We start from the raw sequence: 13,712 nt of genomic DNA on the forward strand, positions 1-13,712 counted from the left end.
TGTAGCCCGAGTGCCCAAGTGGGAGATGCAGCATTGGAGCTGCCACAGCACCAGAGCCACCGTAGCACCACGGGGAAAAAGCCGAACATGGTGGACAATTGGTTACCACCCTGGAAACAAGCTGCAGCACCTCTGAGGCTCCAGCACTGTGGGTCTCACCCAGGTGCTTGGCTGCCGTCATGGGAGGGTCCCCCATCCAAGCCAGAGTGGGACAGAAGTCTGTGGACAAAATGACCAGGCTCTGTAGGCTGAATCTGATCTGTGGCCCTTATGTTTAATCAGCTTTAAACGGTTGCATGTGTCCCTGGTTGGGTACCAGGAGTTATGCCAAAGCGTGGCATGAAGGAACAGTACAATTCCTGTCTCTATGCCAGTCCTTTTAGATCCCTCTCCAAACAAAACCATAATGCCCCTCTTCCCCATCCTTACTGACCACTATCAAACCCTCTAGCCACTGATTCTCAACCCTGCACCAGGCTATAGCAACTGCCCCACATTCCTGCCCCGCACCCCACACACACACTCTCCCACATCACACAAGCTCCTAGACCTGCTTTCTGGCTCTGGCAATCTGATACAGCTTCACAGCCTAGAAGTCACAATACCTCCCCCCCACCTGCAGCATAATGGATCTAGGTTTTCCCCTTCCCCTCTCCCAAGCAGACAAGCAAACCCAAACTCTCTTCCCTCCTCACACATTGCCAAATTCTCCATAAATCAAAGATCATGATGTTCAGCATTCAAGCTGCCATTGTAAAGAAGAGTACCAAGGGAACTGCAGGGCTAGACTTTAGAGACAAAGAAAGGGATGCAGGAAAATGTCTGGAAATTCGGGATCACATTTGCCATCTTTACTGGGGATATCACTGAAATGGGTGGTGAGCACAGGTGGGACATAGGTGCATGGAAAGGGGATTAGGGTTTACTTCGTGGGGTGAAGCTGGCTCAGTGTCAATGGGAAATCTCTGTTTCCTGACAGGAAAGGAAGCAGTGATTGGAGTGCAGCACTGAGCACCTAAATAGGAAACATTTTTACTCCATCCTCAGGAGACTGATATTTCAGAATGGTTTCCCAATTCCTAGCTGGGAAGGAAAGTCAATCTGAGAATTTTGCAAACAAAACCTCCCCCCTGAAAATAACTTGGGCTGGAGTCACTGAAGCTTGGTATCTAAGTGTTCCACTTCTTTTTCCTTTTAATTCTAATCATTTCAAATATCAATGATCTTGCTTTTATTCCAAGCCAAAATTAACCCTTTATTTTAAACAATTTCACTTGTGATGTGTTAACTTTTTTCAGTAAATGTTCCCAAACCGCTATCTACATGGGAGCTTCTCTCTGGGTGAAGAGGTGTATGGCCATAACCATTCAGCAGCTCACTCCTCATGGGCTGTTGCTAGTCAATACCTACCTATGTGGTTAGATTAAGTGTTGAGGTTGTTTTCAGAGAGAAGGGTGCTGTCCTCATCTTAAGGTGCTGTCCTCCTGCATCATAAGGTTTGAAATGTCCAGGCAATTATCTATCCATGGTTTTGTACAGTTGATTCTTCCACATTGTTCTGGGGCCACTGATAAGAACTTATATTTGCCCTCTGTCTAGACCTCAGATTTCATCAACAGGAAGGAGGATTTCTCACATGTGCTGCAGGATCTGGCTGATAGCCATGGAAAGCTCACCCATATCACTATATGGTAGTATGGAACAGCCCATGATGCCAGGACCATCAGACACTTAGCTCTGTTCTGCCATGAGAAATGGTGGCCTGGCTCCCTGAACCATGATGGACATAAATGACAACACAGTTCTTTCTGTCAGTCTGGAAGATCCAGCTCACTCTCTGCTTCCTTGGCCTATGAAACCTCCTACAAAACACTTGGACAGGAGAAAGAAGCTGTTCAATTATACCCTGAGCAGATGCAAGATGACAGTGGAACATGCACAATGGAGGGGCCTGCCATTAAGGTTGAAGCCTGCTGGGCAACTTTTGCCGCAGGGAACAGCTGGCATCTATATTTTACACAGAGAGGAAGAGAGTAGGGGCAAAACTGTGGAGGGAGGGATGCAGGCAGACATTCTGGACAACTGGAGATTTAGCTTTTGCTCAGGGACACAGTCAAAGCTGGTATATGTTCCTACTAGGAGGTTGTAGTAAAAAAATTATACATGTTTGCAGATCCAGGATTTTGCAAAGGGGTGAGTGGGACAGCAAACAGTGCTGCAAAGGTGGCTGCACCCCCTGCTTCCAGCCTTCCTCGCCTCCCCGCCTGCACTGTGGTGGGTACATCATATTGCAGGAACAGCTCTTGGGGACTAAGTCCCCAAAGCGGGTAAAAATTCCCCCTCTTCTTCTCCCTGCTCAGAGAAAAGTCTCATCCCCTCCACTTCCCCCTCTCCTCCACCCACCACTGCCACTGTCCCTGCTGCGCCAGGGGCAAAGGGAGCTTAAGAGTTGCTTCTACCCAGCTCTGGCTAGGCTTCATTTGGGCTGAGCTCAGCCTAGGACAGTGGCAACATCAGGCAGGTTCCCCATCCCTGCAGCTGTTCCTAGGATGGGGGGAACATATGGGGGAACCAGGCAAGGAGGAGGAACCCACCTCCCACTGTCCCAGGCTGAGCAGGACACCAAGCTTGGTGGAGCTGCAGGCACTCTGACAGTTGGGCCAGGATCCAGAATGACAAGTTTCAACAAGGTCAAATGCAAAGCCCTGCATTTGTGACGGAATAACAGCATGCACAAATACAAACTGGGGAATAAGCGACTAGGCTGCAGTACTGCAGAGAAGGACCTGCGGGTTACAGTATACCATGAGCTGAATATGAGGCAGCAGGGTGCTCTTGTCACAACAAAGGGCAACATCATACTGGCCTGTGTTAACAGAAGCAAATCAAGGGAAGTGATTTTTCCACTCTATTCAACACTGGCAAAGCCTCACCTGGTGTACTGCATCTACTTTAGGCCCCTCACTTCAAAAAGGATGTGGATAGTTTGGAAAGAGTCCTACGTAGAGCAGGAAAAATGATTAGGGGCCTGGGAGGCAAGACTTGTGAGGAAAGGCTGAAAGAACGAGGGTTATTTGTTTGATCTGGAGAAGAGAAGACTAAGGGGGGAGTTGACAACAGTCTTCAAATAACTGAAGGGTGAGTACAGAGAGGATGGAGATAGGCTTTTCTCTGTGGCTGTAGGGGACAGGACTAGGAGCAATGGCCTCAAACTGCAGCAGGGGAAATTTAGGTTGGACATTAGAGGAGTTTCCTGGCTATGAGGGTGGTCAAGCATTGGAACAGGCTATGTAGAGAAGCTATGGACTCTCCAGTCTTGGAAGTTTTCAAGGGTAAGTTGGATGCTTGGCTGAAATGGAGATGACAATCAGTCACGATGACCACAGAGCAGTAAAGGACATGCAGGCAGAGACAAGCTGACAAAAGTGCCTAGCTAAGCAGTGAAAGAACCACCAACAGTAAACCCATTCATTTGGAAACCCACCCCAAAGGCTAGAAAACTTGCTTCTAAATCAGATGAATTCAATGTGGCTCAAAACCCCTTAGGATTCAAAACAGACATTTTTTTATGAGAGGACTCAAGGTTACTCCTCCTGAAACAAACTCCCAAGCAGAGGCTAGCTCTTAAACTAACCAGGAACAAGGCACTTGTATTCCACAGAAAGGTAATCAGAGATCATTCTATCTGCAGACAAACCCTAAGACTCTTATTCTCTACAATTAGAGAAGATGTAAATTCCCCCACCCTCTTCCCTCTGGTGTACAGACTCAGCAGACTCCTTCCCCACCCCCACCCCTGCATATAAGCACTGCCTATGAAATATATGGTGCTATCTACTCCCTACCTCTCCCCGCCTCCCCCCTCTTGCCGCCCCAGGCCCTGGCAGCTGTGCTAAGGCAGAGCAGAGTATGTGTGCACACACCCCATGGCTGTTGTAAATGTTCTGCAGAGCTGAGAATGCCCTGCCCCCACAATTAATAAATCTGCAAGTTGGAGCTGAGCCAACATAGACTAGAGGTAGAGATGGCTGTCCTACTAGCCCTTCCTTTGGAGAGGGGGACAACAATGTAGGATATGAAAATCTGCCTCCAGTGAGGAGCTGTGCAACCTTCCCCCCATCTCTCTGGTTTCAGGCCCCCTCCCTCATCTCATGCCAAGCCATGTTCCAGGCATTCATTAACCCAGGGTGGGGCCCGCTTTTTATTGCACATTCCATTCTCTGCCTCAGACACCTGAAACCACTGGGGGAAGGGAGGAGGAGGCAGACAGTCAGACACTCACATACACACACCTTCCTGGCTCACTAGGATCCAAGGTTTACCTACACCACATACACTGCTGTTTCATCCCCTCTCTTTTGAAAGGCCCCAGCGTGAGCTGTGCAAGGCTGACACAAAAGCATCCAGAGCTGAAGGCTTGTAAGGGTACATCCCTCCTTGCAGTAGCTGTTGGGACCCCACTGTAATGCAGATATACCCATACTAGCTTAAACTACAGTAGCTGGTTTTGGTACTGCCAGCAGCATATTTATAGCAGCACAGAGCTCAATCAATCCAGGCTGTCCGAGAAGCTGAGTAAGCGGGCAGGGTAGCCCACACCAGTCACTGAGGGCATTTATACAAATACATTTTTGTACTCCGACTTCCCAGAGATCTGGCGGATCAGATCAGAGTTGATTAATTGAATCTGTTCTGCATGTGAGCCGATGCACACTGCACTGCGGTGCCTGCAGTTGTGTAAGTGGCGAAATGTGCAGTGCACAGAAAATGGCAGTGGTGAGCTTTTAAACTAAAACACCTTCAATGTGTTTTAGTTCAAAACCATGCCACCACTATTTTCTAAGTGCTGACATGCATGTTGCTGCTTAAACAACTGCATGCACCGCAACGCCAGGTGCTTTTAAAAGCTCCCAGCACTGCAACGCAAGCGTGTATACAAATGCCGAGCTAGCTAGGGTAGGTGTATGGTGGATTGTGATCACAGTGGTATAGAGATATCTTAAGCAGAGCATACTGGGCCAAGAAGGCTGAGGGACAGCATTCCCACCTCTGTAACTCACCAGGCCCTATCACAGGACCCAATCTCCCCCATGTCCACATCCATATGCTTTCTTGGTAAACTCTCACACAGTCCATCTCCCTCATCCTCCATGTAAGGTTGGCCTTCTGTACCCTACAAGAAAAGGAGTGGCTTTGCCTACAGAATCAGTTAGACATGGCTGCTGTTCTGCATCTACTGCTGCCCTGCCTCATGCCATCACAGCACAGGGCAGTGTAGCAGTAATAGGCCATCAGTTCATTACTGCTGCCTCTTTGAATAGCTCAGGAAAGAACCAGGCCAGCCCCCAGGGACATGGAAAGAAGAGAGTGGCAAAAGGTGGCCTCTGAAGAATAACTGGTTCTTGGGTGGGACATGGAGGGAGCAGCTGATGGAAGGAGTTTCTCAGAAAATCTCTTGGTGTGATCCAACTCTGTTGGCCCATTCTTTTAACAGCGTGTGCTGTATTTGCAGCTGTCCATCTCATCAGCTTGGGCATATCTGGTTCCTGCTGGACAGGCTTCCTTTGCATTAAAGTCTCACATGTAGAAATAAAGACAAGTAGTCTGAAGTTCTATTAGAAACTTGGATCGTTTAGGCACCCTTAAATAAAAAACAAAAGAGAGAACATTCTATTTCTAAACTGGTGCAACCCACTGCCACTTAACTCCACAATTCATATTAAATATTTTTGTACACAAAGTGGCCTGGGAGCCTGACACCTAGCCAGAACCATAGAAAACAGATTACAAAGAGTCAGATACTATCTGCTTCCGTAGAAAGACAAATCTGAAAATGGGAAATGGAACTATTTCCTATGGTAGAATACTTAAATACGACAGGACTCCCTACTGTAAGTTCCAGTGATTCTACTGTACTATAATTACAGTAACACTTATCTAATTTGCACGAAGGGAAGGCAAACTCATTGTGATGTCCTGAATTTATCATCTGTTTGCTTGCTAACTGGCTACATACAACATGTACAAATTGTTGTTTGATTTGACGATAGTTCAAATGATGATAATACTATGTGTGTGACACTAACATTTTTGTAGAATGCTTTGTTTTACTACATAACGGAGTCTTGGTAACCATGTGCCCTAGCACATTACATTTATAGTGTTTATTGCTCCATAAACAGTAACCTGGCGACATGTTAAACCAATTTAAGGTAGATAATACAGCAAACAAGCCACAAAGATATTCCATATTATATTCCATTATATGTAGAATATTTTTGTGGCTCGTTTCTATTGCGCCTTAAACTGAATGTGTGGCATGTTGGGGCTGACCCATGACAGATCTCCATGCTCAAATAAGCATAGAGATCTCACATGGGGAACCCCAGTGTTTGGGACTCAACCATTCCCTACCCAATTAGTGGGATCAGGCTGGGGTCCTGGGCCATTGGGTCTTGCACCTCATGCCTCATCCAATCCCCAGAGACAGATGTGACTCTGGCATCAGGGGGTGTCTCCCTGATATCAGACTCACTGCACCCTGAACCTGTAAAAAGCAGGCATGGATCTGGAAATCCCAGCTGCACACACACTTTAAGTTCCCAGAGCACCCTAGAAGCAATAGCTTGAAGCTCCACTCTACATCTGTAATTGTCACTTCCTGCTGTGGGGCATGGGCAGCTGCAGACCCAGGAGCTCTGAGGTCCCAGCTGCCTGTGCCCTGTACTGTGGATACTGGCACACAGGCAGCTTTAAAGAACATCACTGAGGCAGCTTCCCTACCAGGAATTTTCAACCCCTTGCCCAGCAGCTCTGGCCAAGCTGCCCAGTGCAAGAGATCTCCAAGTGAGGTTTAAAGTCCTCAGTGGGGACTTCGGCTACCTCTTCCACTGGGAGCTTCTGATTCCCCATGCCCAGGCCTGGCCAGAGCTGCAGATCATGGGGTTTTAACAGTTGGTTAATTGTAGACCCAGCTAAGATAACCCTGGTCTTAAGCCAGACCAGGAGCTCTTCTGCAGCCCCTAAACCACATTGGGGACTCAAACTGGCTCTGGTGCCATCTGTGGTCAAGCAGACCATCAGCTGGGGTGCTCTGCACAGGCAAGTTGTAAAAGTGCCCACAGGCCCAGCCTGGCCAACAATCAACTGATCGTCAGCCTGACTCCAGATGGCATCAGAGCCTGTTCAAGTTCCTGGTTGGATCTTGGGGGTCAGCTCCCCCTGCACTGGCAAATAGTGATGGCACAATTAGGATGTGATCCCTGATTCCACAATCATGCTTCCTGCCATGCATACGTGGCAAGACAGGAGGCACAATTGTCGGGCTCGGGGATCAAATTCCACCATGCCATGAAATGAATGCTTGCCAGGGACCCATGAGACTTCACCACAGCATCTCCTAATGACTCTTTGCTGAACAGTGGGTACAAATCACAACTAGGATGGTATGTTGCACTTTCTAGAGGCACAGCTGAGATAAGACAGTTCAATGAAAGCAGGGACAGATGGGGCATTAAGTCACCTCTGTGTCCTTTTATTCCAGGTCATTTTAGGTACTGATGCCAGAGCTATGTTAATTTATAATAGTCCTTCCACCCCAGGTCTGCCAATAAGCTGCTCCATAGACCAGTTTCCTGCACCCATTTGTGTTCCTGATGATCTTCAGCCTCATGCCTTGTCTCAAGGCAGGCAGCCTCTGAACTGGAATTTGCAAGGAGATCAATATAGAACCCCTTATGAAGGTGACACACAAAGTTAGCACTGGGTGAGTTCTTTGTCAGCCAGCACTGCTTGCACAGACCTTCTACCATGCCAGACAAGCTCAGTACAGACCGTCATAAAAACCCATGGCTAAATGGATTCAATCTGTGCCGGTTAGTCTACGCTGCATAAATTGAACAAATAAGCAAGTGAACAGACATTCACTTTTGATTCCAGAAATGCAGCCACATGCCTGCAGTGGCCCAGGCCAGATGCAAAGGGAGTTAGAGCACACCTCCCTGCTCAGCTGAAGCAGACAGCTTGGGCCAAGGCTAGCCCACCTACCCTGTGATGGGGGAAACTTGCAGGGAAGGAGCAAATCCTCCTGGGATGCTGGAGGACTGTGAATTAACTTGAATCTAGAGGAGATCTAGGACAGAAGTTCAATAAACTGATTTAACCTACATCAGTTAAGTATGATACTACATCCATCCAAGTTTGTCTTAAACTGGTTTCAGCCATTTTGAAAGTGGTTTATGTGCACTGAACTCCTGTTGCGTTACAGATTTGAACTGGTTTCCAATCACTTATATTGATTTATGTATAATTTCTGTCTCTAGCCACAAGGGACAGACCAAGAGCTAGGGGCCCACCTGACTTATTTCTGGGCTCAGATTAGCAGACTATATAATAGCCAGGTTCTGTTCTACTTCCATAAACACAAAACCTGGGCTTGCTTTAAGCAAACCCATTGCAACAGTGACAACCTTCCATGGAAATGTGGAAATGATTCTCAGAAACTCAGTAAAGTTTTGTCTTAAGTGGACTTTGCAACCAAACCACTCCTATGCACAGATGTCATCTCTTCAGCTGTAGCAACACTGAGCACAGTTAAGGCACCACTGCAGATAAGCACAAACAACCAAAGCTAATCTCAGCTCATGGCTGGCTAAAAAAGGGCTATATTTGCTATGTCCTTCTCTGCATTTGCAGTGCTGGAACAAAGAGCTAGAAAGGATTTCTTGGGTCACCACATCCACTCCCAATAGCATCAGAGAGTCCCTTTAATAAACCAGTCAGGCTCCATCTTGATACCAGTTAGGTTCCTTTCCCCTCTACAGCTGAATTGTCCCCACTATCAGTGGATCTGACACCATACTATGCAGCGCAGGCACTAAAAACCCTATAGTGGTCTAGGAATCCTATTATTCTGTACTGACAAGGCGTTATTTGTTCAGACACAGCTATGTACCAATATAGTTAATGTCATTTCTTATACAATCCTTCCCCAAGCCAGGTTAGAGAGGTGTTTTTCAGGGAAGGGACAATCTTCCTGGAAAACAGGCTGGCTACACAGAAATCTAATAAACAAACAGAAGCATGATGAGGAATAAATTTGTTTCTGGAAAGAAAGATGGATTTGTTGCTTAAAAAAAAGACACATGTAAATAGTAGCAAGCAAGCAAGCAAAAAGGAACACAAAGGAAAGCCCCACCCCCTACCACCCAAAAGAGAAACAAATTCTCATACTCAAAGCCTCAAGAATTAAGTGGGTGCCCAACAGAAGGACCCTGATACAGAAATGCAAGAAAAATTGTTGATGTTTGAAACATAAGGCCAGCATGGGCAACTGTCACGATTCTATGAAGTGTTTCACAATGTTTTCTGTTTTCCTTAAAGAGTCACTTCCTGGACTCATGTGATACAGGAGTCAGCTTTTGTTTAACAAGAAAAGCAAGCTTCTAGTCCTGATTGGTGTGGAGAAAAGCTCCAAAACATGAACACTGATGGCAAATGAAATTAACTTCTTAAAATTCTATAAGTTAAAGTTTTCATGATGGGGGGGAGGGGAGCTGAATTTTGTTGTTTTAAACTGTTGAGACTGACTGCACCAAATACAAGGAGTAACTCTGCAAAGCATTTACACCTGGCCCAGAGTGTATGCTGCTCCTATTGCAGAGGTGGGCAAAATGCCATTCTATCCAGCCCACGGGGCCCCTAAAAAATTTAGAAAATTAATATTTATCTGCCCCTGGCTGCCTGTCATCGGCCCTTGATGGCTTTCCAAAACTCAGTAAGTGGCCCTCCACCCGAAATAATTGCTCGCCCCTGTCCTATTGGTAACAAATAGGAAGCAGAAGGACAATTCTGTGATCCCCGTAGTGCTAATGACATTCTATCATCAGCTCCATCTGGCAAAGCTAAGTATTTCATAGAATCATAGAAAATGAGGGTTGGAAGGGACTGCAGGAGGGCATCTAGTCCAAACCACTGCTCAAAGCAGGACCATCCCCATCCCAGCCAAGGCTTTGTCCGGCCAGGTCTTAAAAACCTCCAAGGATAGAGATTTCACAACCTCTTTGGGTAACCTGTTCTACTGCTTCTCCTAGCGAGAAAGTTTTTTCTAATATGTAACTTAAACTTCCCTTGCTACAACTTGAGACCATTGTTCCTTGTTCTGTTATTTGTGGATATTTTCTGAGGTCTGCATGCTTATGGCCCCATCCTGCAAAGATGCTGAGGCACCCTCAACTGCTCTTCCCTTTAATGGATGAAGCAGGGGCTCAATAAGCAAGTCTATACTTTGCCCTATGGTGACATAGCTCACTGCAGTACAGCACACTACAGTGAAGTGGCAATCACATGGATCTACACATGATACTCAGCTATGTCGCCGTAGCGGCATGCTCCCCCAGTATAGTGTGCCTCTATGGTGACATAGCCAGGAAATTTAACCTGTGTGCATGCACAGTGCAGTAACAGCCTGTACTGTTCCATGTTTTAGTACTTCTAAAACTACTTCCTTCTGAAAGTACTAAAGCACAGCAACGTGTAGACACGCCCAGTTATTGTTAGGTTCCAGCACCATTGGTGACATGTAGGGGGTGCACGTGCACCCTGAGCATGGCAGTGCACTCCCTGCAAAAAAGGCACTGCTGGGGCAGTTGCTGCTTGCCACCACCCCCTTTGCTGCCAACACTGCCAGCGGCATGTGCGGGTGGTCGTTGACTGCCAGTCCGCACTCACGAACCCCCACCTGCCCCTCGGGGGCACATGGCATTCATGTGCACCAAATTTTAATCTAAGTAGCATAAGTTCAGCACACAAATGTCTCAAGTCCTAGTACAAAAACCTCGCTAGTCATGATGGCAAACAGTTTAAATGAAGCGGCAACTTCCTACTAGAAAGTGGGCAGAAAAACAGTGCTGGGGGGAACCTGAATTTTTACATAATGGTCATTTTTGCCCTACTAGTTATGGTCATCTAAATCAGCTCATGTTCTAAGCATGAAGGACTTGTCAGTCCATTGTAAAGTATACAGCTTAGACTTCAAACCTGATAACATTTCAAAGGAACTGAGCTATACGCAATGAGACTATCATTGTTCAACATCACTATCAGCTCTGCCAGCTGTGTGCCAGAGGGATACCATGCCACATACCTTTCACAGTCTCCGTAGAAGGGGACCCAATCCCACAGTCAACTCTGGCATCCCCCCTGAAAGGGCATAGTCCTACAAGGTGGCTTAACTCTGAGGAGGCCTAAAAGGGTAAGTCTGTATGGGTCTCTTGAGAGTTTAGTTGAGTGATTATAAAGGCTGAATTATTCTATGCCATCCTTTAAAGATGTACAATTCAATTCTTGATTGGTTTGTGGCCCCTTTATCCCATCCAAGTACTGTAAGCACACCACAAACTAGGCCAGAGACCACATCTAGGTAAATGGATTCTCCTGGACAGGATGGACCCATCAGGATGGCTCTACCTCTTTCTTTTGTGTCCCCAAGCATAGGTGTATGCTGGGGATAGTCTGATAAGCCCACAAAGTACCTCATAGCCAGAGCATAAACTAGAACAGCCTTAAAGTTGCTGTGATTTATACCAGGAGGAGGCTAACCGGATATCTAAAAAAAATCTGTTTCCTCCACCTTCTTAGGCCAAAAGGGGAAACAAGAGGAGTGCAGAACAGCCTAAGGTCACCAGTGCTCACCACTTCAGGGCGCTGGCAGGAAATCACAGAATTGGACAATTAACAGTCATGGTGACTAATGCTATAGCTGAAAGCAGAGAGTTTCCTTTACCTGCCTTCTGACACAGTCTTCATACAATGAGATTTCAACACAGGCCTGAGGAAAGATGAAGGACTCAGCAGAGGGGCAGCCACGGTCCAACATCAGCACACGCAGGGCTTGCAAAAGGAATTCTCCAGCGATGAATTGGAGCTTTTCCTTGGTGAGTGCAGGCATCGGCAGAGTGAAGGCTACCAGGCTTGATTCATTTCCCCTGCCGCTGCTTGCAGCAGTCTGAGCAGTGATGAAACTGCAGAATCACATCCCTCCTTATGCTCACTGAGCGTCTCTGGAACACAGCTCCTGCAGCCCATCACATTCCTCAATGAGACTTGGCAGGCTCTGGACTGCTTCACTGTGCTCAGACCACAGCAGACAGCCACACAGAACTGAATCTGGTACGTTTTACTTTGGCGTGGGAAAGCTGAGAGCACCAGAGGCGACTGCAGAGAGAGGAAGACTGACCTGGAGGAAAACGATCAGAGTATGCAGAAGAGGAAGGAAAGGGATGGAAAGAGCCACTCTGCTTAGCTGGGGGAGGAGGGAAAAAGAAAGAGGAGTCATATCCTCACAACAGCTGAGGGGAAACAGGAAAAAGCAAAGAAGGCAGCTATTGGTGAAGAAGAAGGAATGGAGGAGAGTCTCTCCCTTCTGCTGTTAGGGAATGATGAGGAAGAGGAGAGATAGGATCTTCCCCTTGGAGAGGGGCAGTGAAGAGGGGCTCCACCTCTTGGCAGGATATGAGTTCCTTACCATCCACAGGAGGAGGGGAGCCTGGTTGTGAGTACTACAGGATGCAGAAAATAAAATGAATGAGGCTGCTCCCTCATAGCAGACAGAAGAAAGAGACAACAGTCCTGCTGAGACACTGAAAAAAAAAAAGCAATGCTACAAAAAAATAGCAAGAGTCCTCCAATCTCTGGATGCTTTGTCACCTGAACACAGAAACTGCCTAACTGCCCACAGCTGGCTCCCTTTGCTCACTATCACCCTCTGCGGAGCCAATGCTTGCAGCACAAGATCCAAGCAAAACAAAATTGGCAATGACACAAACCTTGCTATGACAAAGCCACTAAACTACTTTTGGCTTCAAACATGCACAAGACAGAGCAACATTCAATGGAAACACACTGTTATTATGAAACAGGCAGGCACTGGCAGATCATATTGCACCCATGCCCTGAATGGATGTGAACAGAATTGCTTTGCTAGCTTTGTTGTGAATGGCAAAAACCACATTCTTCCAGCTTGAGGAAATTTCAGCTTTGCTACAGCCAAGAACACCAGAAGATAAGAAAGGCACACGTGTGGTAATGCTGCTGCCAAACCTTGCATGCGGACACAGTCTGTAAGCTATGAGAACACACAGCCCAGCCTACCAATTCACAGGTGGCAAGGAGCAACAGGGCCATTGAGATCATCCATTCTGACTGCCTGCATGGCACAAGCCATACAGATAAAAAAAATATAGGCTAGGAGCACCTATTTCAGCTAAGCCATGCAATAGATCACTTGCCAAGCAGAGGAGCCCAGACAAAGGTTCAATTTGCAAACCGCTTCATAGGACAGTGGCATAAATGCCTTCCCCTAACAGCCCTCTCCAGCTTGACTAACTCTTTCAGGGCAGTCACAGAGCCCCCAGCCTACAAAAACCCATTCAGCTTGGACACAAATGAGGATTACAGCTCAGTCTTCTTCCTTGTGTCTATTCAGCTTCATGATAATTTTCAGCAACCAGCTTCACTGCTCTATTCTTTCCTCCTCTACCTTCAGTTATACACCAAACTGCAAGATTTCATAGATTTCATAGACATTAGGGCTGGAAGGGACCTTGGGAGATCATCAAGTCCAGCCCCTGCCAAAGGGCAGGAAGTCAGCTGGGGTCATAGGATCCCAGCAAGATAAGCATCCAATTTACTCTTGAAGGTGTTCAATGTAGGTG

General features: G+C 46.9%; 1 protein-coding gene across 2 annotated transcripts in view; it reads right to left on the bottom strand.

Annotated features, from left to right (window-relative positions):
- Nucleotides 1-13,712, bottom strand: part of ARHGEF5 (Rho guanine nucleotide exchange factor 5) — a 40,445-nt gene that overhangs the window by 23,801 nt on the left and 2,932 nt on the right. The window contains exon 1 of one of the 2 annotated variants that reach the window (XM_019544222.1): nucleotides 11,783-13,568. The exons of the other annotated variant lie outside the window; for it this stretch is intronic. Coding sequence (XP_019399767.1) covers nucleotides 11,783-11,947 — 165 coding nt within the window. The 5' untranslated portion in view covers nucleotides 11,948-13,568. Of the gene's footprint in view, nucleotides 1-11,782; nucleotides 13,569-13,712 lie in introns of those variants that run through there. 2 annotated transcript variants of the gene reach the window in all.

This window comes from Crocodylus porosus, unplaced genomic scaffold, assembly GCF_001723895.1.
Source record: "Crocodylus porosus isolate Cpor-Errol unplaced genomic scaffold, CroPor_comp1, whole genome shotgun sequence".
In the NCBI taxonomy this organism is placed as follows: Eukaryota; Metazoa; Chordata; order Crocodylia; family Crocodylidae; genus Crocodylus; species Crocodylus porosus.